General features: G+C 44.8%; 1 protein-coding gene across 1 annotated transcript in view; it reads right to left on the bottom strand.

Annotated features, from left to right (window-relative positions):
- The window catches only part of MYOM2 (myomesin 2), a 724,606-nt gene that overhangs the window by 344,089 nt on the left and 357,211 nt on the right, over positions 1-23,306 (bottom strand). Inside the window, exon 14 of the mRNA XM_078647923.1 lies at positions 19,486-19,613. Coding sequence (XP_078504049.1) covers positions 19,486-19,613 — 128 coding nt within the window. The remainder of the gene's footprint in view (positions 1-19,485; positions 19,614-23,306) is intronic.

Genomic DNA, 23,306 nt, shown 5'->3' with positions numbered 1-23,306 from the left:
AAAGTAATCTGCACATTTGGCAAACCCAAGTCCCTGTCAATATCACTCTTTTTTGCAGCCTCTTTTGCCTGATAGTATAGCTGTGGCCCACAATCTATACTCTAAGCATTTTGAAGGGAAGGAGCAATAGTAGTCAGGAGAAGGCTGGAGCTGAATGAGGTAGTTTTCCGAATGAAAAGCAGTTAAAATGGAGGTGTTTTCTTTTTTTTTTAAATATATATTTCATTTGATGCTGTCATCATGTAAGTGAATAAAATTAGGTTATGTGTTGGATGCAATTGCTAGAAGTCGTACTATTGGCTGTTGTTTTAACAGAGAAATGGCAATGCTTTTGAATCTGTGGAGTAAACCACGTCTGCTGTATTTCATTTGGAAGTAGCATGTTCCTTCTAGAACTTGTGACCTACTGGTTCCACTAGGTTGCTAGGTACACTGAGCTAAGAGTGTATTGGAGGAGAAGGGTGTTAAAGAGACGGAACATTTTTTTTTAGATATTGAGGTGTTATGACACAATTTAAGTAATGGTAAACTTTAAATCCTAATTGAGGACAATGTAATAAACTGTAGAGCAGTATTTCTATATAAAAAAAACTGAAGCTAAATATAGGCTTGAACTCCCGATTTTTTTTCACGGTTACTCTGCGATTATCATGAAAACATTGTGAACATTTGGAGACATGAAACTCGTTTTGAAAGAGAGGGAAAGGGTTAACAGATGCTAACCATTTACAAGTGGAGCTAGAGTAATCTAAAATGAAAGACATGATTTCATTTGCTACCTTCCTCCTGATCATAGAGTGGAAAGTTGAAGAGGTTGCCATTTTATAGTTGCTTTGAATGCTTTGAATGAGCGTGATGTACAATTCTTGTGCCTAGCTTTTACAAATCTTAACAGTGCCAAAACTATCCAGAAGGAGCATAACAAAAATATAATCTACAAACTGAATTCACTAGTATGTATAAACTTTTAAATTATTTAAAATATATAGATTTGAAAATGAAGATGTATATGGGGGTTTGACAAAAACCAGTATCACAGTGATATGAAAAAAATATTTCAGATAAACTGTATCTGGCAGAGGTTATGTGTTAAAGTTGTTAGCAGTTTTGAAAGTTACAATGAATTTAAAAATGACAATGTTTTAAATGTCTAAGCATCATTTCCAGAACAGACAGATCTATGTTATTTGCATTCTGGGAATTGTAGTACTTTTTATCACATTAATAAACAGGAGTCGTGTCGTCATTAATAAAATATAAGAAAATGTACTGTGCCTGTATGTGATTAGTGGTACAAAAGGGGGTGGTGATGGACGGAGCATCTGAATCAATCAAACACTCACACCCAGTCAAAAGATCTGGGTTTAATCCATCACCGTTCTTTAGCCCACTCTGCCACCCTAGTTCAGACATGGCCATATGCAAATCAGTCTGACCCTGTGCCTCATGGGAACAGTCCAGCCCGAACTGCCAAGCCATGCCTTCCCTGGACCGGAAACAAGCTTCCGAGGACCGGTTTCTGGCATTACAGCCGTCTTCAGCCCGGCTTGCTTGAATCCAGTGGCAAAGTGAGCAAGGGACTCACGTCTGAGCATACCCTGCCACACTTATGGCGGCCAAAAGCGGTACAAAAGGGGGTGGTGATGGACGGAGCATCTGAATCAATCAAACACTCACACCCAGTGAAAAGATCTGGGTTTAATCCATCACCATTCTTTAGCCCACTCTGCCACCCCAGTTCAGACATGGCCATATGCTAATCAGTCTGACCCTGTGCCTCATGGGAACAGTCCAGCCCGAACTGCCAAGCCATGCCTTCCCTGGACCGGAAACAAGCTTCCGAGGACCCGTTTCTGGCATTACAGCCGTCTTCAGCCCGGCTTGCTTGAATCCAGTGGCAAAGTGAGCAAGGGACTCACGTCTGAGCATACCCTGCCACACTTATGGCAGCCAAAAGCGGTACAAAAAGGGGTGGTGATGGACGGAGCATCTGAATCAATCAAACACTCACACTCAGTCAAAAGATCTGGGTTTAATCCATCACCGTTCTTTAGCCCACTCTGCCACCCCAGTTCAGACATGGCCATATGCAAATCAGTCTGGCCCTGTGCCTCATGGGAACAGTCCAGCCCGAACTGCCAAGCCATGCCTTCCCTGGACCGGAAACAAGCTTCTGAGGACCGGTTTCTGGCATTACAGCCGTCTTCAGCCCGGCTTGCTTGAATCCAGTGGCAAAGTGAGCAAGGGACTCACATCTGAGCATACCCTGCCACACTTATGGTGACCAAAAGCGGTACAAAAGGGGGTGGTGATGGACGGAGCATCTGAATCAATCAAACACTCACACCCAGTCAAAAGATCTGGGTTTAATCCATCACCGTTCTTTAGCCCACTCTGCCACCCCAGTTCAGACATGGCCATATGCAAATCAGTCTGACCATGTGCCTCATGGGAACAGTCCAGCCCGAACTGCCAAGCCTTGCCTTCCCTGGACCGGAAACAAGCTTCCGAGGACCGGTTTCTGGCATTACAGCCGTCTTCAGCCCGGCTTGCTTGAATCCAGTGGCAAAGTGAGCAAGGGACTCACGTCTGAGCATACCCTGCCACACTTATGGCGGCCAAAAGCGGTACAAAAGGGGGTGGTGATGGACGGAGCATCTGAATCAATCAAAGACTCACACCCAGTCAAAGATCTGGGTTTAATCCATCACCGTTCTTTAGCCCACTCTGCCACCCCAGTTCAGACATGGCCATATGCAAATCAGTCTGACCCTGTCCCTCATGGGAACAGTCCAGCCCGAACTGCCAAGCCATGCCTTCCCTGGACCGGAAACAAGCGTCCGAGGACTGGTTTCTGGCATTACAGCCGTCTTCAGCTCGGCTTGCCTGAATCCAGTGGCAAAGTGAGCAAGGGACTCATGTCTGAGCATACCCTGCCACACTTATGGCGGCCAAAAGCGGTACAAAAGGGGATGGTGATGGACGGAGCATCTGAATCAATCAAACACTCACACCCAGTCAAAAGATCTGGGTTTAATCCATCACCGTTCTTTAGCCAACTCTGCCACCCCAGTTCGGACATGGCCATATGCAAATCAGTCTGACCCTGTGCCTCATGGGAACAGTATAGCCCGAACTGCCAAGCCATGCCTTCCCTGGACCGGAAACAAGCTTCCGAGAACCGGTTTCTCTCATTACAGCCGTCTTCAGCCCGGCTTGCTTGAATCCAGTGGCAAAGTGAGCAAGGGACTCACGTCTGAGCATACCCTGCCACACTTATGGTGGCCAAAAGCGGTACAAAAGGGATTGTATGTGATTAGTAACACTTGTTAGGTATGTAATAGAAAGTTTTTGTCAATTTCCTTTTTAATTTATATGACCATATGTTTAGATGGTGAGATATGGTTTTTCTTGTCAAAGATAATTACATGTACTATGAGACTCTTGAGTTTACTTAAAAATGAAGGGACGGGGGCATGGCCAATCGGTCCAACATGGCAAACATGCTATAGGAAAGCACCACCAGCCCACAGAAATATCCTACAATATTCTACTGGATACTTGCTTTTTTACCTGATCAGGACCTTGGGTAGGCAGTCGGAATGCAGTGGAGATGCCCTGAAGAGCCCAAATTATCCAATCTGTTCTGTGGTGCCTGCCTAGGTGAGGTGGCTGCTAAGCTTCCTGGGGCCTGGCTGTGATGCCGTGATTGGGGTGGCTGGATGCCACATGAAAGCCCGGTGCCAAAAGACCTGGTCATCGCTGGGTGGTGGATAAGGTGAGAGACCTCAGAGATGCTGGGATTTGCTTGGTGCCTGGGCAGAAGTATGAGATGGGCCATGTGCCTACAGAAGCTGAACCTGTGATATAGACGGTGGCTGGGTTGGCCGAAGGGTCGGGCCTGCACCAACTGGTTGGGTGGAGACGAACCCTGGGTGTAGTGGGCATATCGGGGCTACGCGGAGGCCACAGAGTTGAGAACAAACTCCGTGGAGCTCCAATACGCCACCCACCGTATTAACAATTGCCTAAAACTTAAATAAAACTACTTTTAAAGAAAATAAAAACCAGTTACCTTGGCAGCGGCATCCCCAGGCTGCTCTCCTCTTCTTCATTGCCATCTCTGGAGAAACTGTGCATGTACACGCGCCCGTGCATGCGCATTTCTCATGAACTGAGTGGACTGGCCAACTCTGCTCCGCCACGGAATGTGTGGAGATTTGCCTACTCCTCATTCTCCACGGAACGCAGAGTAGGCAAATCTCCGCACACTCTGTGGGCAGAGCGGAGGTCTCCACCCGGGGTTAGTGGAGATGGCTGCCGGAGGAGTGAGGTGGAGTGAGTCTAGTGCCTGGCTTGCCCTCGCGGGACCTATGCTAAACAGCAAAGATCACTGCTGTTTACGTGGTGGTGGGCGGGTGCAATATTGCCTATTGTGGGTGGAGTGCATTGAGATGCTGGACCCCCATACTGATTGTTCGTACCCACCAGTGAGGCTGAGGTATAAGAGGCAAAGTAGGAAGGGAGGCACCCACAAGGTGCTTTGGTGAGCTTCTCTCCCGATCGCAGAGGTGGCCGTGCTAAGTCCTTGTGTGGATTTGGGCAGCGGGGGGCCCTTCCTGGCCTGTTGTTGCAGGAGCACCATTATAAAGTGATGAGGAGAGATGAATGGTCCAGCCTGGCATCCATGTGGCCCTCTCTTCTGTGAAATGCGGACTCTGTCTTAAGTGGTCATCTTCCAATTGTTGTATTGCGGCCACAGCTCCTGCGAGATCCGCTGCAGTCCGAGCCCCAGCCATTGCGGGCAGTGCCTCTGGGCCTGTCAAGAGGGACGCTAGGCCACAGGTAGGCCCATAGCTAGGATGTGGGTGGGCCTTGCCTATGAACATGACTAAGGATAAACCCACTGGGAGTGCTGCCCGGCAGAGCATGATGGACCAATTCACTGGAGTCGGGCCCCCCACAGCAGATGCGGGATGATGCTCTAGGGTGCCACCAGATAACACTGCATTATTGTCCTCAGTCACACAATTGAAGGACATGCTGGAGGCTAAAATCTAAGCAGTGGGTCAGAAATAACATTACACTGTCAAGACCTTCGCGGGGCGTTGCAGAGCCTCACAGAGGCAGAGTCCAGGGTCTCCGGCATCCAGGACATGGTCACTATGATCCAGGCCAGTGTATCCACCCTTGAAAAATTAACCAAGGGCCTAGCAACATGGGTGGAAGATGAGGAGGGACGTGCACCAGAAACAATCTCTGCTTTGTGGGCTTTCCTGGAAATTGTGAGGGAAATGAAATGGATTAATTCCTGACTGACTGGTTTACCTTTTGTTGCCCTGCAGACTCTCTTTCCTCATGTTTGATAATAGAATGCACACACAGGGCTCTACTCCAATCGCCGGGCCCAGGGGCTATGCCAGGACCAACCATTGCTAGAATTTTAAACCCCCATGATTGTGACATCATCCTGAAACAAGCCAGGGCAAAAGGCGAGCTGTTATTTGAATTTCATTGGATATTGATCTCCCCCGACTATACTAAGATTGTGCAGCAGCAACGTTAGGCATTCCAGGCACCTAAGGCTCGGCTCCGTGATCTGAAACTCTAATATATGTTCATGTTACCGACCTGGCTGTGTGTGGTATACTACTCCTGCACTCTCTTTTTTGACATGCCAGAGGCCGTTTTTACTTGGACAGATGAAATAAGACATTTGAAGCTGCATACTCCACCACGTCGGGATTCTGATTCTTTATCGGGGGAACCATGCTGAACTGAAAATAATCAGAAAGATAAACACGGACACCGATCCACATCAAAATGGTGCTCCAGGACCTGCAACGGGTAGCAGGGGGAGGTTCCGGAAGCTGTGGACCTTAGCCCCTGCAAATGATTGCCCAGGGCTGCTATATGTAAAGAATGCAGGTTTCTTCTTGTCTCTTAAGGGATGTAGTATGTTGGTGTTTCTTGTGGGCTGCAAAGATAAGGGGATATACCGTGACTATGTCTGCTGACTCTAGGACAATGAGATGTTGAGAGATCCATTGGACGGTTACTCTGTTGACCCCCCCATTGGGGTCCTCATGAGACACCGGCTGTAACAGATACTTCAACTGTTGTGAGATATGGGGGTGGGGGTGGGGGTATGGGATTGTTTTAGGGTTCGAGTTATTATATGTTGCTGCACAATCTATGTTGTCCTAGGGGGAAGTAGCAATAGACTGGCGAGAATTCATTCATGGCCCCAAATCCCGATGTCGACCCAGGTTGATGACCCTCCCGTAATAAGCTACAGGTGGTGAGCTGGAATCCCAGAGGCATGCTTGACAAAATTAAACAAGGTGAAGTACGCAAGGCAAAGTACATTAAGGCAGATATTTTGGTACTGCAAGAAACGTATTTTATGGGCAACAAAACACCCTACTTGGCCCACTTTGGATACATATACCATACTGGATTCACAAGGGGTTCAAGGGTGTTGCTGTTCTGATTCACCGCAAAATTCTGTTCACATTTTTCCAATTCTTGGTTGATACACTGGATAGATACGTCCTGGTGCCTGGGGCCATTTCTGGGGAACACATAGTGATAGGCAGTTCCTATGTCCCTCTTTCTCTTAGTCAAGGCTTTATTGACTTCCTAGTTGAGATCTGGGAGCTAATACCAAAGGGCTTGTGATCCTAGGATGCAATTGGAACAATATGCTTTGCTCGACCAGAGATAGATGGCGAACGTCTGGGGTCATTGGGGAAACACAAGGGTACCGACTGAAATCCCTGGCGGATCTGGTGGGCTGGGAGATACCTGGAGGTTTCATCATACACACGCTGCAGGATATACTTACTACTCTCCAGTCTATTAAACCTTCTGTTGGATTGACTACATTTTTATCCCACACAGCTACATACATAGAGTATCGGAAGCCACAATAATGTTCTGCAGGCTGTCAGATCCCTCCTGATACCTGTACAGCTTTTAATCGGTCTGATTTGAAACCATTTTCAGTTGAGGCTTTCCCCATGGCACCTACAGCATCACTCCTATTGGACCCACATTCATAGGGCCCTGACGGCATACTTTACCCTCAATGTGGAATCTGCTTCTTCTACAGAACTGTTAAGGGAGGCAATGAAACCCACCATTGGGGTGGATATCAGTTACTGGGCAGTGAAGTGAAAGCATCCTAAATGCAACCTACTTGAATTGGAAGGCCGCATCATAGCAATAGAAAGTCTGGGGCAGTAAGATGGTGCATGTGTGGTATGTAGACAACTGTGTTTTGCTCAGCAGCAGTATCAGGGGGAATTTCTGGAGGCTGTGTGAAGCGCATGGTTGGCCTCCCAGAGCAGAATCTATGAGTGGGGGACAAGTCAGGGAGACTCTTATATTAACTCTGTCAGCAGGCCGAAACACCAAATCAACTTCGCACGGTCAGCGACACTAATTGAACAGTACTCACTGCACTGATCCAGCAACAATAGAGAGCAGCTTTGCTGATTTCTATGAGGCTTTCTTTGTATGTGCCTAAGGAGGTAATCTAAGCCCTGCTAATTGAGAGTTTCTTTGAGGACATACATCCAAAGTCCTTGTCGATGGATGTGCGAAAGTCCCTGGAGATCCCCGTTACCCTGTAAAAATTAACAGTAGCGCTGTCTGAGCTGACCACTGAACATTACGCCTCATATCGCCCCATTTCCCTTTTAAATACAAAGGTGAAATTACTGGTAAAAATCCTGGCAAATAGTTAAGGCCTCTTATGTCAGATCTAGTTCATCCAAATGAGGCGGGTTTTATGCCCTGCAGGGCAACCCACCATAATATCAGGAGGGCCCAAAACGCCTGTACAGTTTAAGGGACGATCCAGCCTACTCCGTAGAGCGATGCTTACTGAATGACCCCACAATGTATTCATACATATTTAGTGGGCAGGATGTCCTGGCCCTGCCCCCGTGACAAGAGTTGTGATACTTATGTTACAACAATCGATCCCCAGGATGGGTTGGTTGGGCTGTATCAGATTTGAGACACCGCTATGGCGCAATCAGCTGCTGCTGACTTGGCAGTTCTTCAGGGCTTTCACAGCTGGGACCAGTTAGTGATTTCCTCTATTTATTTTTATTTATTTATTTGCGTGTTTGTATGGCGCTTGAATAAACACCCAAAGGAGTATCTCCGCGCTGAAAGACAACAGAAGCACAAGCCAGAATAGTGATAATAATACAAACCAAACTCACAAATTAGCAGATATTTAAGTAACTCATAACTTAACTAATTTGACCTAAACAAAAAGGTTTTCAATTGCTTTCTAAATGCAAAATGGTCAGTACACTGTCTTAGTTGGAGAGGAAGGCTGTTCCACAGAGTAGGACCCACCACTGAGAAAGCCTTGCCACCCAATCTGGTCCTGCTAATCTTGGGTACCCTTAGCAGCAGCTGCTCACTTGACCTAAGGGTGCGTGTGGGAACATATGGAACAAATTTATTAGCCAAATAGACAGGTCCTAAATCATGTAGTCCTTTATGAACAATGCAGCATGTCTTAAATTTCACTCTTTGGCGGATAGATAACCAATGAAGTTTTTCCAACAGAGGTTTAGAGGAAGATCTAGGTGAGCATTGAGGACTAGTCTGGCTGCTGTGTTTTGGACCACCTGCAGTCGGTCCATCACCTCTTCATTTGCAGACACCAGGAGACCATTACAGTAATCAAGTCGGCTGATCACCAAAGCCTGAACCAGGGTCCTTCTAATAGAGTCCGGAAGGAGCGGGAATATCCTATGGAGGAGTCCTATCACATGGAAACAGGACCCCACCATATTATTTCCATGTTGTTTCATCGTCAGCTCCGGCTCTAGACGTACCCCAAGGTTCTTGATTACTTGTTTTGGTTCGGGAACTGGTCCCAGATCTAATGGCCACCAATCAGGGGACCATAGTATCTTGGCCTCACCGAAAAGCATCACCTCAGTCTTACCAACGTTGCACTGCAAAAAGTTGGAAGACATCCACTGGGATACTGCTTTCATCCCCTCGGAGAAAGAATGTATAACCTCCGGGGTCAGCGATTTAAATGGAAAAAGCAGCTGGGTATCGTCAGCATAAGACACTAGACAGAAACCAAAAGCTCTTGTTATATCTAACAGGGGGGCCACATAGGTGTTAAAAAGAGTTGGACTCAAACACGAGCCCTGTGGCACTCCCTTGGTGATCTTAACCTCATCCGATCGGAATTCACCCATGGTGACACATTGTGTTTGGTCGGACAGAAAGCTCTTTATCCAGTCCAGCGCCTTGCCACCCAGTCCATTCACAGTCAGTCGTTCGATCAAAAATCTTATGGAAAATGCTATCGAACGCTGCCGATAAATCCAGTAGCACCAGGACAACGGAAATACCCATGTCCTGGTACAGATCAACAGTTATCGACAGCAAGGCCGTTTCAGTACTATATTTCGGCCTGAAACCGGATTGTGAAGGATCAAGGCTTCCCGATTGTTCCAGGAAGTTGGACAGATGCTTATTAATATGCTTTTCAATGATTTTACCCAGAAAAGGCAGCAGGGAGATGGGTCTAAGATTGGACATGTTGGTCCATGGGATGGCGACATTCTTCCGAATAGGTCTAACTAGAGCCTTTTTCCACTCCCGTGGGACACGTCCCGTTTTTAACGAGAGGTTCACTAGGCTCTGAATATCCGGACCAAGCACTCTCCCCACCGCTCCCATTGATCTTGCTGGTAATAGATCAGAAGGGCTCCCACTTTTGATGTTATCGATCAACATCTCTACCTCTGGCAAAGTGATATTTGGAAAATTAAAAAGTAAATCAGAATTGGCAGCAACTACTTGCACCGGCATGTGAATATCATGACTATTTATAGATGGAATAGATGCCTCAATTTTTTCATAGATAGCGTCAATCTTATCGGTGAAAAAGCTTGAGATGTCGTCGCATAGTTGTTGGGACGACATGTCCGCATTTTCACATGCCACTGGCTTTAGAAAGGTGTTTACAATTTGAAATAGCACCTTCGGATCGTTACCTGCCGCCTCCAATTGTGAGGTAACATAGCTCTTGCTTGCAAATCGGATGGCTTTGTGGTAGATGCTTATTGCCATCTGGTAATTGGTTTTATCCACCTCCAAGTGCGATTTTCTCCAGACTTTCTCAGATTTTCTGGCGGTACGCTTGAGGCACCGCAGTTCTTCAGAAAACCAGACTTCCTGTTTCCTTGCAGGACGGCTTTTAAATGTTTTAAGTGGGGCAATCAGCTCCACTGCAGTGCGAGTGGCAGATTCATATTTAAGTAGGGCAGAATCAATGTCTTCAATGGTTTGAATTTTCGGGGCAACATAGACCTTCTTAAAGGATTCATCAGATATTTTATGCCATTGCCTTCGCCAAACCGGGATCTGTGAAGGACGGTTAGAAGATATATCAATTTTAGGCATTGAAAACTCTAAAATAAAGTGATCTGTCCAGTTAATCTGTTTGGGCACATAGCACTTAATACCCGGAAAATTGGACAGAATTAAGTCTAGAGTATGACCCGCCAAATGCGTGGGCCCACTATTACACTGTTTCAATCCCAGCAGAGAAACATCCATCAAAAAGGATTGAACCTCCATGCTATCTTTTATCTCGCTATGGATATTGAAATCTCCAAGCAGTATAAAATCTTTATCTGCATCCACATACGGAGCGAGTGCTTCCACTAACACACTAGAAACTTTTTTTATTGGGCCTGGTGGGCGATAGACTAATGCTCCCTTCCTGCTATGATTGGCAGACGTGCCAATCTTAAAAACCATCATTTCGAAAGCAGAGTTGCACCATTGATCTAAGACAGAAACAGCAATGCTGCCTTTATGCACAATCGCTATGCCCCCTCCTGCTTTCTTTGGTCGATCCAATCTAATGATTTTATACCCTTCCGGGATCCCAAGAGTAATGGCCGGGATGGAATGGGGTTTGAGCCATGTCTCTGTGAGGAAGCACAGGTCAGTTTTATGTGTAGAGATAAGGTCCCAAACCTCACTGTAATGTTTGGGTAGAGACCTTATATTACATAACATGTTCTTCCCACCCTGAATGGTTTCAATGGTCGTATGTGTAATGTGATGTTGAATTTGGACGGTAGTCCTAGGGCATATATCACATACAGCCTGAAATTGGCATTGCCTGCATGAAAACGGCCCTTCGGGAGGGAGATGGTCTTCTAACCCACAGAATATCTGTGGGTTGGTTCTTAAATGCGTCAAAGCCTGAGAGGAATAGCTCACCCTAGATTTCTTTGGGTCCTTTACTCCAGACGATGTTAATGCCATGGCCCCTGGCCCCGTCCAGTCGCGGACGGGCGCAGCCGGGCTTCTCTCTGGCTTGTCTTAGGCGCGTCCTCTGGTGCTCCCCTGTGCGCGACCGCTGCGCCCCCAGAGCGACGAGAGGGCTAAGTAGCCCCTCCTCGTAAACAGCTAGACCGCTACCCGCAGTGTGAAGCGAAAGTGGAGTGATGTGCTTGTCTCGCTCTTACCTGTCCGCCCTCCGCTCTACGGCGCTATTTGCCGAGTCGGACCGGGGCAGGCAGGCTACAACATCGAGCAGACTTCCCTTGATGTAAGCAGGTACAATTTATATATCTTTGTGACACTCGATAAAAACGGCGCTACAAATTTGCTTTTAAAACATATCAGATTGTGCAATTTTAAAATCAACTTTCATTTACCAACGTGAAGTGCTTGGTCCAAATTATCGTTATCCGTGTCACGCTAGCTGGCGTCAAGCGGATCGGGAGGACACTGCCACTGTCTTCCCTAGCTGCATCAGCCGGCAGTTCCTCGCTGCCTAAGTAGCCCCTCCTCGTAAACAGCTAGACCGCTACCCGCAGCGTGAAGCGGAAGTGGAGTGATGTGCTTGTCTCGCTCTTACCTATTGGAGATGTTTTGCATGGCCATACCCTCAAGTCATTTCAAGAACTCAAAGAAGAATACTCCATGCCCCATCGCCAGTTCAATAAATATCTTCAATTTCGCCATGCATTAATGCCATGCATTACCAACATTGCGACCCTCCCAGATTTTAACCCATTAGAAGGCAAGCTGTTGATGGATGAGCTGGTTGATCACTATATTTAAAAACTATACCAATCCCTCATCACACATAGTGGCACCACTCTCAAGACCCTAAGGATGGTGTGGCAGGTGGAACTGGGCCACCTAGACCATGATGATTGGATGGAGCCCTTGAGTCTTCCCGAGGAGCAGCCATTTCGTTGCGCCTCAGACTGATCCAATTCAAATACCTACATAGGACCTATTACACATGACACAAGCATTGGAGGGCTGGGCTGGTGGAATCCCCTGTGTGTCTGTGCTGCTGAAATGATGAAGGCACTTTCCTACATATGATTTGGGACTGCGCAGCTTTAGGTTTTGGAAGGGAGTGTATGCGTGCCTTGCTGGGGTCCTGGGGTGGGAACTACCGAGATCTTCTAGACTGACCCTGCTCCAAATTACAGACGAGATTGGTGGCAATTGATATAAGCATCATCTTTTATTTTTAAGCCTCACACTAGCCAAACGAGAAATACCTAGACTATAGAGGTCTGATACACCACCCCGGTGAGTGCTTGGAGGAGGGGGATGGACTTTTGTATGGGGCTGGAGGAGTCTATTTTTTGAGCAGGATGATGTCCTCAGAAACAAAGAAAAATTTAGCAGCAGTGGGCTGACTACTGAGGCATCACTCTGCCCCCCGTTGTCGATTGCCACCACCATATAGGAGGAAGTACAGTTCTACGGTTGAGATATGTGATGAACTGTATAAACTATTTAGGGATTAATGGAACTCCAGCTGGGATGGGCTAGATGACACAGACTATTTCTATCACAGCCTGCTGTGCTGTTTTGTTATCTAACACTAATATACAATGGTATGCTGATGTATATAATAATCTGTGCATGTGTATATGCCCTCTGGGCCTAAAAGCGGCAAGGAAATCAATACATTTTGTTATGAAAAAAAAGGTAGAGATGTATACATTTTTGGAACGATGGACTAAAAGTGTTTATTAGGAAATCACATATATGTTTATATGGTGATCTATGTTTTTTAAGGCTGTTGAAAATTTCATGTATATGGTGAAGGTGGTGCATAAACCTTGCCGTGCTTAAAATTGAGGAGGGTTAATAGTGCCGAATATCTCTTGAGAGTTCTTGTGCTAGCCTCACTTGGTGTGTAACTTTTCTTTGAGATATTCTGAATACAAGTTTTAAAGACAGAAGAAATATTTGAGAAATTATGTAGGTATGCTATTAAGAAAATGTTTTGTGCATTGAAACACTGAAAATTTTTTGTTTTCACTTTTAGAAAGTTAGTGATGCATGTGCACACTGAGTAACAGAGCAATGTATGCTCCGAGAGTGCCATTTCTCTAATTTTATATCAAGTGTGATACCTAGAGTTCACTCACACATAACTCTGTAGAAAAGGATTGATACACTAAAACAGGTAGTTTCACACTGGCAAAAGGACGTAAACAATGAGTCCTAGATAAAGTCACAACTGTTATGTATGTAACAGCAATGGAGGTACTTTCACAGTACATCAAATTACACAGCCACTACTCACACATTCATTGAATTAATCATGCACTGTCTACACACTTATTCAATTAACAGGGCACTAAATATGCACTCTTGCAATCACGCTGGCACTAATTATGGGTCCATTGAACTATGCAGGCACTACCCTTGCATTCATTCAATCCCTCAAGCACTAACCATTCACTTATACAATCACCATGGATGTGCCTATGCAGTCACTCAAAGAAGCAGGCACAACCCATACAGTCATCCATTCACCCAGGCACTAACATATGCACTCATCCAATCAACCTAGCAGTATCTATACACTCATCCAATCACTCAGGCACTACCCATGCAGTCATCCAATCACCAAGGCAGTAGCCATGCAGTCATACAATTACACACGCAGTAGTCAAGGACTCATCCTATCAGTCAGGCACTACACATGCAGTCATACAAATATATGGGCACTACTCATGGATTCATCCAATTTATCAGACAGTAACCCTGCATTCACCCAATCACTCTGGCACTACCCATGCAGTCATCCAATCAACCAGGCACTACTGATGCATTATCCACTCACCCAAGCACTACACATGCAAATGTCCAATAACCCATGCACTCATCCAATCAACATAGCAGTACCCAACAATACACTCATCCAATCATTCAGGCACTACCCATGCAGTAATCCAATCACCCAGGTAGTAGCCATGCAGTCACACAATTACTCAGGCAGTACCCATGCAGTCATCCAATCACTCAAGCAGTACCCACGCACTTGTACAATTCCCCAGTCACTTCCTATGTTCTGATCTAATCACCCAGGCACTACCCACTCACTTATCCCCAAACACATGGGTAGCAGCCATGCACTCATGCAATCACTGAAAGAGTACTCATGCACTAATCCCATCTGCAACATGCTATGCATGCTCATAAGCAAACATGTAGACACTATCCAATCACTCAACAAATCAGCTATTTACTATGTAAGCACTCCTGCAATCATCTAGGCACTATAGTTGTACTTATTTATTCATCCAACCACTATCTATGCACATATTGAATCACTGAGGCATTAGTCATGCACTTATCTAATGATTCAGGCATTACTCCTACGTTCATCCAAACACCCAGACAGTACCAATATACGCATTCAAACATGCGGGCAGTAACTTTGCATATATGGACCTACCCAAGGAGTTCAGTTATACTCACAGAGGAAAAGATTAGTCAATAGAACTAACTCTGTACAGTTTTTAGTGTAGAATGTATACATACTTCTATAATAGATACTTTCTATAATGCAGAAAACTATCTCCAGGACAACAAATTAATTGATGCTACTGATAAAGGAGAAAGATTTTATGAATTGAAAAATGGCACTCCTATAGCGAAAGAGGTGATGCTGTCTAGAAATGTAGAACAAGTAATTACGGAACTGGTACAGGTAAGGCATAGCCAGGCCATGTATAGAAATAGAATTGTGGTAGTGGTTACAGTATTCAACAACAATCCATTGATATAGTAAAACATGTTTGCATATCTTTCCAAAGTAAACTTTAAAGCTCAAAAAAAGAACTTTACAAGGATGGGATCCTTGCTAAGTTAGAAAGCATACACGTTTGGATGGCCACTCACTCCTTTTTTATCAAAGAAAGTGTGCCAACGCACCTCTCATTAATCAGGATGTAAGCAGTACACCTCTTAACAAGGTGGACGTTACTTATGAGGTTGTAGAATGTTAATATTCCTGCTTTATGTTTAAGCGAAAAGAATAGAGGACTTTTTTATGGTACTGTGGTAGAAGTAGAAAAGATTTGTGCTGATGTGCAGTTTTATTTCTTTTGTGCAGAACAGGACTCCACGGAAAATGAAGAGTTGATATCATGAAGAGTTGCAGAACATGACACAGATACAGTTGATAGCTTTGAAGAAGAAGAGATTAGAAAATGTAACACAGTGTGCTCCGAAAAAACTGAGTATGTTTGTATATGTTGTGAACACACTGTCTACAAGATTTAAACATGGACAGTTGACTTGTATTTAAAAACTGAAAAAAGAAAATAAAGATAACTGAAGAAAGTTTACTGAGTACTTATTTGTAGAGGAATGCTTTCTCTTGTCCACAAAGCAAGTTATATTTAAGGACTGTTACAATAAACTAGCTGATAATGTATGTATGTATGTATTTATTTATTTGTTAAGCGCGGCTGCCACCCAAAGGGTATCCTGGCGCTGAGACTGCGTCTGTGCTACAGGCAGGACTGCCATTACATTTTTCTTGAGAACAAGAACGTTTTAAGGTCCTTTTTAAAAGAGGAAAAATCTTGTCTGCTCCTCAGCGCCAGCGGGAGTGTGTTCCAAAAAGTAGCAGCCGTGAAACCAAACGCCCGACCGCCCATCCTCACTCTATTGATCCTTGGGACCGTCACTAAAAACGCAGAGGAGGATCTTAAGGATCTAGTGGGGCAATACCAAGAAAAAAGATTTTGAATCGGCGTCGGCCCCTGTCCATGTAGGGCCTTAAAAACAAGACATGCTGCCTTGAACGAAATTCTCTGCTGGACAGGTAGCCAGTGAAGATCAGCCAGTGCTCCAGTGGAGGAGGCAGATCGAGGACGCGCTAGGGCCAGCTTAGCTGTCATATTTTGTATCCTCTGAAGTTTTAGAATTAGAATTTTGGGGGCCCCCAGAAGTAGTGCGTTGCAGTAATCTAAACGACTAAGAATAGAACTGCGCACTACTTCTGTTCTAGCCTCTTCAGGGAGAAGTGGTAAAATCTTGCGTAGGGCACGGAGTAGGCCCATACAAGTTGCTATGGTTCTGTTCACCGAAGCATCAAGCTGCAGGTTGAATTCGAACAGAACTCCCAGATTACGGGCCGACTCAGCGGCCTCTACCGTACCAGGAATAGATACAGGCCAAAAGTCGTCCGGAAGCGGGCGCGGTGTACGGTCTAAGGAACAGTGAACCACTTCCGTTTTTGAGCTGTTAAATTGGAGCGAATTTGCACACAGCCACTCGGCTGTAGCCGACATGCAGCGATGAAATGTGTCTATTGACACTGCCTTGGCGCCCTCGAATGAGAAAATCAACTGGGTGTCACCGGCATAATTGATGACTGATATGCCGAATGACTTTATCAAAGCGACCAAGGGTTGGAGGTACAAATTGAATAAAATCGGGCTGATCGCCGATCCCTGGGGAACGCCTTGTTCCACACGGTGAGTGGCAGATTGATAAGGTGGTAATGCCACTGCCTGCTGTCTGTCACTAAGGTAAGATGTAATCCAGCTCAAAGCCAGGCCAGTTACTCCTGTCGCCTGTAGACGGCTCAGCAATACTGCATGGTCCACCGTGTCGAACGCGGCCGACATGTCAAGCAGCACTAAAAATGCTGATTTGCCCATGTCGACTCGCGCCCGTAGATCGTCCAACACGGCGACATAATAAAATGCCCGGTAGAGCTGTGCATAAGCAGGTATTACTGGTTGCCATTCCAGACCAACTTCAAGTTTTAAATGTTTATGAGTGACTTTTTATACAAAGTATACTTTCATTTCATGCTTTAATTCACATGGAGCGAAAGCATGCAAGTTACCACCAATGAAGTGGCGGGTAGGTCTAAAAGGTAGAGTAGTGTAGTGGACTACTAATGTTTTCTCAAAATGTTCAGCAGGATGCTCAAGAACAAGTGACTGTGCTGTGTGCTGTGTCCCCTGCTTGAAAGGACTTTGCTGTGTGCTGTGTCCTGAAGTAACTTGTCTCAAAGGGCCCAAGAGGAGCTAGCTTCCAGTTGTGGAAACTCAGGAACATCAAAGTTTCCAAGTGTGTCTCAGTGACGCTGTGTGTGTGTGCTTCTTGCAGCCTGAAAACTTCGTGAGAATTGCCCCATGACTGTGTGTCCCGGAGCAGTCTTGCGCTTTGCTTCCACCGACAGTGTGACCGGAAGTGTTGTGATCATTATCGAAATCGGCCTTTACATTCATCCAAAGGTGTAGCCATGAGAAATCACTGCAGCCAGCCCGAGCCTGCCTTTGCCAAGGAGACACCTGTGAACCTTCACAATCGTGGGTCCGAGATCCTTTGCCCAAGATCAACGGAGTCACGCCGGGAGATGATCAGCTGCGAGACTGTCACCTTGTAGCCCAACTCTCACTGCGAGGAGCAGCAGGCGTCAACCAGAAGCCGCACAGCGTGAAAAAGAAAGGAGAGAGAGACTGCACCCACCCAAGTAACGCTCAGCGACCGTGCGTGTGTCGCTGCCTGGGGCAGAGTGCGTGCTACGAGAGACCACTCTTGGCCTTTCCCATCCTTGCAGCGTGAGCCTCTGCTCAAGTCAGTATCGCAGCCCGTACTCGCCGAGGAGTGGCAGTACCGGGGTCGGACTGTGAGGCTGCACTTTGTTTTCTTCATAACAGTATCAGGGGAATATCTTGGCTGTCGCTGACCGCAAGTCAGCCAGGAGTGGCATGGAGACCTTCACTAGCACCGCGATCGGTGCCGAATTGCTTTTACGATCCACATTTGTCCTTGCATTACGAACTGCATTATTACTTGCTTTTACGATCCCCATCAGTACTTGCACTACAAACTGCATTATTACTTGCTTTATGATCCGCATTAGTACTTGCATTAAGGACTGTCTTATTTTTACATTACAAACTGCATTACGAACTGCATAGCATTGCATTAGGACTGCATTAGATCATTGTGAACTGCTCATTAATACCGCAAGAACCTACAAGTGATTGTTGGCCTAATAACCAGCCCAGTGAAATATTACGAATACGCATATGCCGGATATTTTTATCGTTTGGTCTCATCGTATTTCTTCTTGATACAGATACTGCTATTTTCCTAAATCATTGTGGTTTCCATTTGTGGTGTTCTCACTGTGTTACTGGGAGTGTGGTTGCAAATACTTTACACATTGCCTTGGAGATAAACCGGGCTGCTCGTGCCAAGCTACTGGGGGGTGAGCAGGGGTTATCTAAGAGTATGTCCCTCCTTTCCCTGTCTAGAAGCAAGGGTCCCTATTTGGACTAAGGTACATACCTCAGCCAACTAGAGACCCCCAGTTCTAACAGAATTGATATAGAAATGTGATTCAAATCAAGACTATTTTAAAAGTTAACAAACTTATATTTGCTAATTCTAGAACAGAATTTATTAGGATAATTTAGGATAATAAACTCTGCTATTGTGTAGAAATGTATATGAATTATGAGTTTCTAAGACAGCATTCAGCCTATTAGGGGTATTGTCTACAGCAAGTTGTTAGAAATTAAAGACTCTTTTTAAGGAAAGGAATGTATAAAACATTACAGGACTACATTCTTTTAGTACAGATAAAACTTAAATGGAAGCACTATAGGTCCAGCAGTCTTAAGTTGCATTTAAGGAGTCCCTTCTCCAATTCACCACTGTCTCTTATTTTGGTTGCCTAATGTCCAAAATGAAATCCTAATACATTGTTCTTTGTTTACATTTTTTAGGGTGGTTGAACTGCTGCATTAAAAAAGGAGCAAAAATTAACTAGTATGGTTTTTCACATTCTGCAATGCTGGAAATCTAGCTCCCTGCATGCGAGAGCAATACTTTAATCTCTTTCCCTACCCACATTTCTGCACACAGGGAATGAGATGAAAACCCTGCTTCCAGCGAGTGAAGCAAGTGGGAGCATTTTGACAGCTCCCGCTTGCTGGAAGCGGAGTGTTTGCTTTTGCTCGGCAGGAGCTGTCACAGCTACCGCCAAGCAAAAGCAAACAGCTGTGTTCAGTGGTAGGCAAATGCAATCATACAGCTACATGTGCAAAGACCAACATTTATTAGAAAATATACTTGCAAATGTACCAGAGAGTGAAGAAGGGTAACAACTGTTCATACCTTTTCAACGTAATAAACTAATGCTTCTCTTCCACGGGGAACAGGTGGATCCCAGCTCAGCACTACATATGTTTTGGTTGTTTCAGCGGCATTAACATTGGTCGGTGGTCCAGGAATCTTGACATCTCCTAAGCAAAAAGACAGACTGATTTAAAAAGGAAAATCACATAATCCAAATCAGCTTTCCTCACTGAGTAAATGAATGTGCAGCAAAGAGCCCAAGGTGTCAACCAACCCACTGCATGCACATGTATCTGCTTCTTTTTGTCAATTCTCCCTTTGTTTATTTCACTATTCTTTTTTCAGTTTATTTTTTATAACATTAATTCTGTTGCATTTTAGTATTTCTTCATGTCTGTCTCTCCCTCTCCTCCTCTTTGTCTTTCTCAATTCCTTTTTCTATTTCGCTTCCTCTCTCTGCCATTCTTTCTTTCTTTTCAGCCTACAAGGATCATATGTATACCAGTGAGTTCAGATCATGTATTATCAGAATATTTTATCACATAATTGGAAAGTACTAATGCAATTGAAAACTGTAGAATTATAAATGTAGAGTTTGCAGCCCATCAGCACATCTGGGTCCTGCATTTGAAGGCTGCCTTATCCTTAATTTAAACAATGTCTGACCCTCCTATTCCAATATATAGTGATACCTAAGGAGCAAACGTTGTCAGCACAGCCCTTTATAGCTGCTAGTAAACAACAGTGAACCAACACAGATAACATCTTGGTTCCTGAACATCAGTGACAGAAAAGTGACACAAATGGCTGATGTCAGTATAAAAACAGGACTGTACATTGGCATGCGCTTAGAAATGTGTATGTTGAATGTTATGTCTGGCATCCTCTGTATCTTATGAAGAGTGACCAGTACTGGTTGCGGTTAGTGGAGACACTATGGCTAACATTTATCAAGACGTAATGCAGTGCAACGAAGTAAGACAACTTGGTACGTTGTGTGAAATGGGTGCCTGTGTTACAGACACAATTGTTTTTGTGCAGGAGGGGCACCTTCCCGCCCAAAAACAATCCTTAGATCTAAGGATTGCAGTACACTTAGAAAGAGGAAAAATACAAATGTGTCTCCTTGTTGTACCTCTGTTGGAAAGGTGTACAATATTTATGCATTCGCAGATTTACTTGTCCTGGTAAACCTGGTAATGCACCAAAATACATTAGTGGAGTGTGGGAACACCCACCCTCCACACATGTAACACCTTCCTCGCGCAGAGTAGCATAAAGCATAGACTTCTGCTGCCTGAAATACTCTAGGTTTACCAAGCCACATAGGGCTGTGCAAGTTGGCATTTCATGGCTTGGCAAATCAGATTTAAGAATTGCGTTGTCCTGCATTGCCCAGCATGATGCAAGTACAATGGAACTCTTTGATATACCTGGGCCCAGATGTGTATGGGGTGTCTGAAGAAAAATTCATGTTAATGCCTGAACTTAATGGCTAAAGATGCTTTCTTTAAAGATTGTTGACAAGATTGTAATAAAACGCACCTGTAGACAAAATGGGCATTTTTGGAGATGGAGCATGATTTTTGATACCTCAGCACTCAGGTGTGGAATGAAAAGGAAACTACAACTTTTGCTACACAAACTAAACTTTGTTTTATTACAACTTAATCAGTGTTATGAATGTGAAGTAATCATATAACTGTTGTTTCCTCATTTTCTGTACTGTGCTGTCCAATCAACATCACAAAATATTATGCTAGAGACAACAGTATGGTAATTATTACTGCAGGAGTGAAAGGCACTGTGCTTCGAAAATGTGCAATAAATGCTGTCAGTGACCATTAATAAATCCCAACAGTTTACAGCGTTAGAGCTTAAAACCAGTGAGTGACAAGTTTGTAGGGCACTGCCCTCAAGAGCTAGAGGGCTTAGTGTGATTTCAGGAAGATCAAAACCTGAACGCTAAGCCTGGGCGTAGTTTGCGTAGCTACGCGAACTGAGTAGTGCATTGTGCAAATTGCAGTTCGCACAGATTGCACAGTGCCGGATGCTTGACCGCAATGTGTAATCAGTGCAAACTGCATCTTGCACAGTGCAAGTGGTCGTTTTCTGACGCTCGAGTAGATTTCTACTCGAGCGGCAGCTTTCGCAACGCGGACTGGTAGTTTCTCATCGCGAGGGGTCGCAAACATACACGACCACTCTGAATGAGAAACCTGACCTCCCCGCGTTGAGAATCTCGCCGGGAGGTTTATTTTTCACGCTCGCGATCGCCAACTTGATGTTGCTGATCACAAACAAGGAAAAAGTCTCGCTGGGATGTCATTTTGCTTGCTCGCGGTCGCCAACTTGGCGTTGAGGACCGCGAGCAAGCAAAAAGTGACCGCTGCACTACGCTACGCTATGCTACATGTGTTTTTACTGTGCTACATGCAATTCGCATAGTGCGAAGTAGCGCAAACTTCACAAACTACGCAAGCGTAATGTAGTGCTTTGCCCAGGGTTACTGAACACTCCCTCATAACATGAAAGGTGAAGTGCGATCTTAGAAAGAACAGTGTTGGTGCTTGTGATACATCAGTGCATGAATAACCGTACTAAGTCATTGCGTTATTTTGAGAAGTGCTTGTAACGCATCTGAAGTACATGGAACACTGTTGAGTGAATAATGTAATTATTCTTCTGTGTGCAATTGGAGTTCTTCTTCTACATTCTTCTCCAGAGCAGCAAATCGTATTCAACAGGGCCTTGTGGAGAGGGTATCAGCCCTCGTGGAGCCCTCTACATCGACTGCTTGTGGACTTGCCCTGCTGGAAGAATCTGAGCCACAAAAGTCCGAAGGTAAAGGTTTTCACAGGGACGAACCTGGTTATTGTAACCGACCTACACTCCATCTTAGTCAGGCTAAAACCTTTCCCTTGTCTCAGTCTAGCACAACTGGGAAACATCCTTTACGACGCAACTTTTACCACGCAGTGCCTTTACAACGCAGGATTTACAACGCAAGTCATTACAACGAATTGCGCTGGGTGGCGCTCTAGGATAGGTAATAGTTTAATTTACTATCCAACTCCTTCCCTACTATCCACAGGGATTGGAGTTGGAATAGTAAATTAAACTATTCACTATCCAGCACCCCCCAACGCAAGTCGTTGTAACGACTTGCGTTGTAAATCCTGCATTGTAAAGGCATGCGTAGTAAAAGCATGTGTTGTAACAACGTACATCCAGCACAACTAGATGACTATGGTTGGGATTTAACTGGAATTTGGCTCTATTTTCAAGCATATGATTTAGGAATTCCTAACTCCACTTCTGCATATTGGATTTTTGTCATTTTGGTGTCATTTCATTTAATAAAATGTTACTGTAGTTTTCTAAATTGGTTTAGGATTTTTCTTTTCACATAATTACTGTTTGAGTGCTGCATAAATACTTTACGCATTGCCTCTAAGTTAAGTCTGACTGCTTTTGTGCCAAGCTACCCTGGGGTTAAGCACAGGTTTATTTATTAACTATTGTGGTTCGCCCTGACAAGGATTTTGACTATTATTTGATGTAGGTTCTCACACCTGCAACTATTACACCAATTTCTTACAGAAGGGATATGGCATTGGTAATCGGAAAATGTAATTCTTCATGTTCCAGTTCGAGAAGCAGGACACAACTACTTAGGATTAAACACTGTAATTAGTACCGCAAGTTTGAAACACTAACCTGATCTCATGAATGTATATGGAACATTTCTTCTGGTGTATGTGGTTGTACACAGGTGAGGGAATTTAAGTATGGTAGAGTACAAGAAATACATTGGCATGGACATTTCTTACAAGGTGGTATAGTTGGTCTTTAATCAT

This window comes from Lissotriton helveticus, chromosome 6 (assembly GCF_964261635.1).
Source record: "Lissotriton helveticus chromosome 6, aLisHel1.1, whole genome shotgun sequence".
NCBI lineage: Eukaryota > Metazoa > Chordata > Amphibia > Caudata > Salamandridae > Lissotriton > Lissotriton helveticus.
Note: the sequence above shows the minus strand (reverse complement) of the source record. Positions and strands in the feature narration are given on the sequence as shown.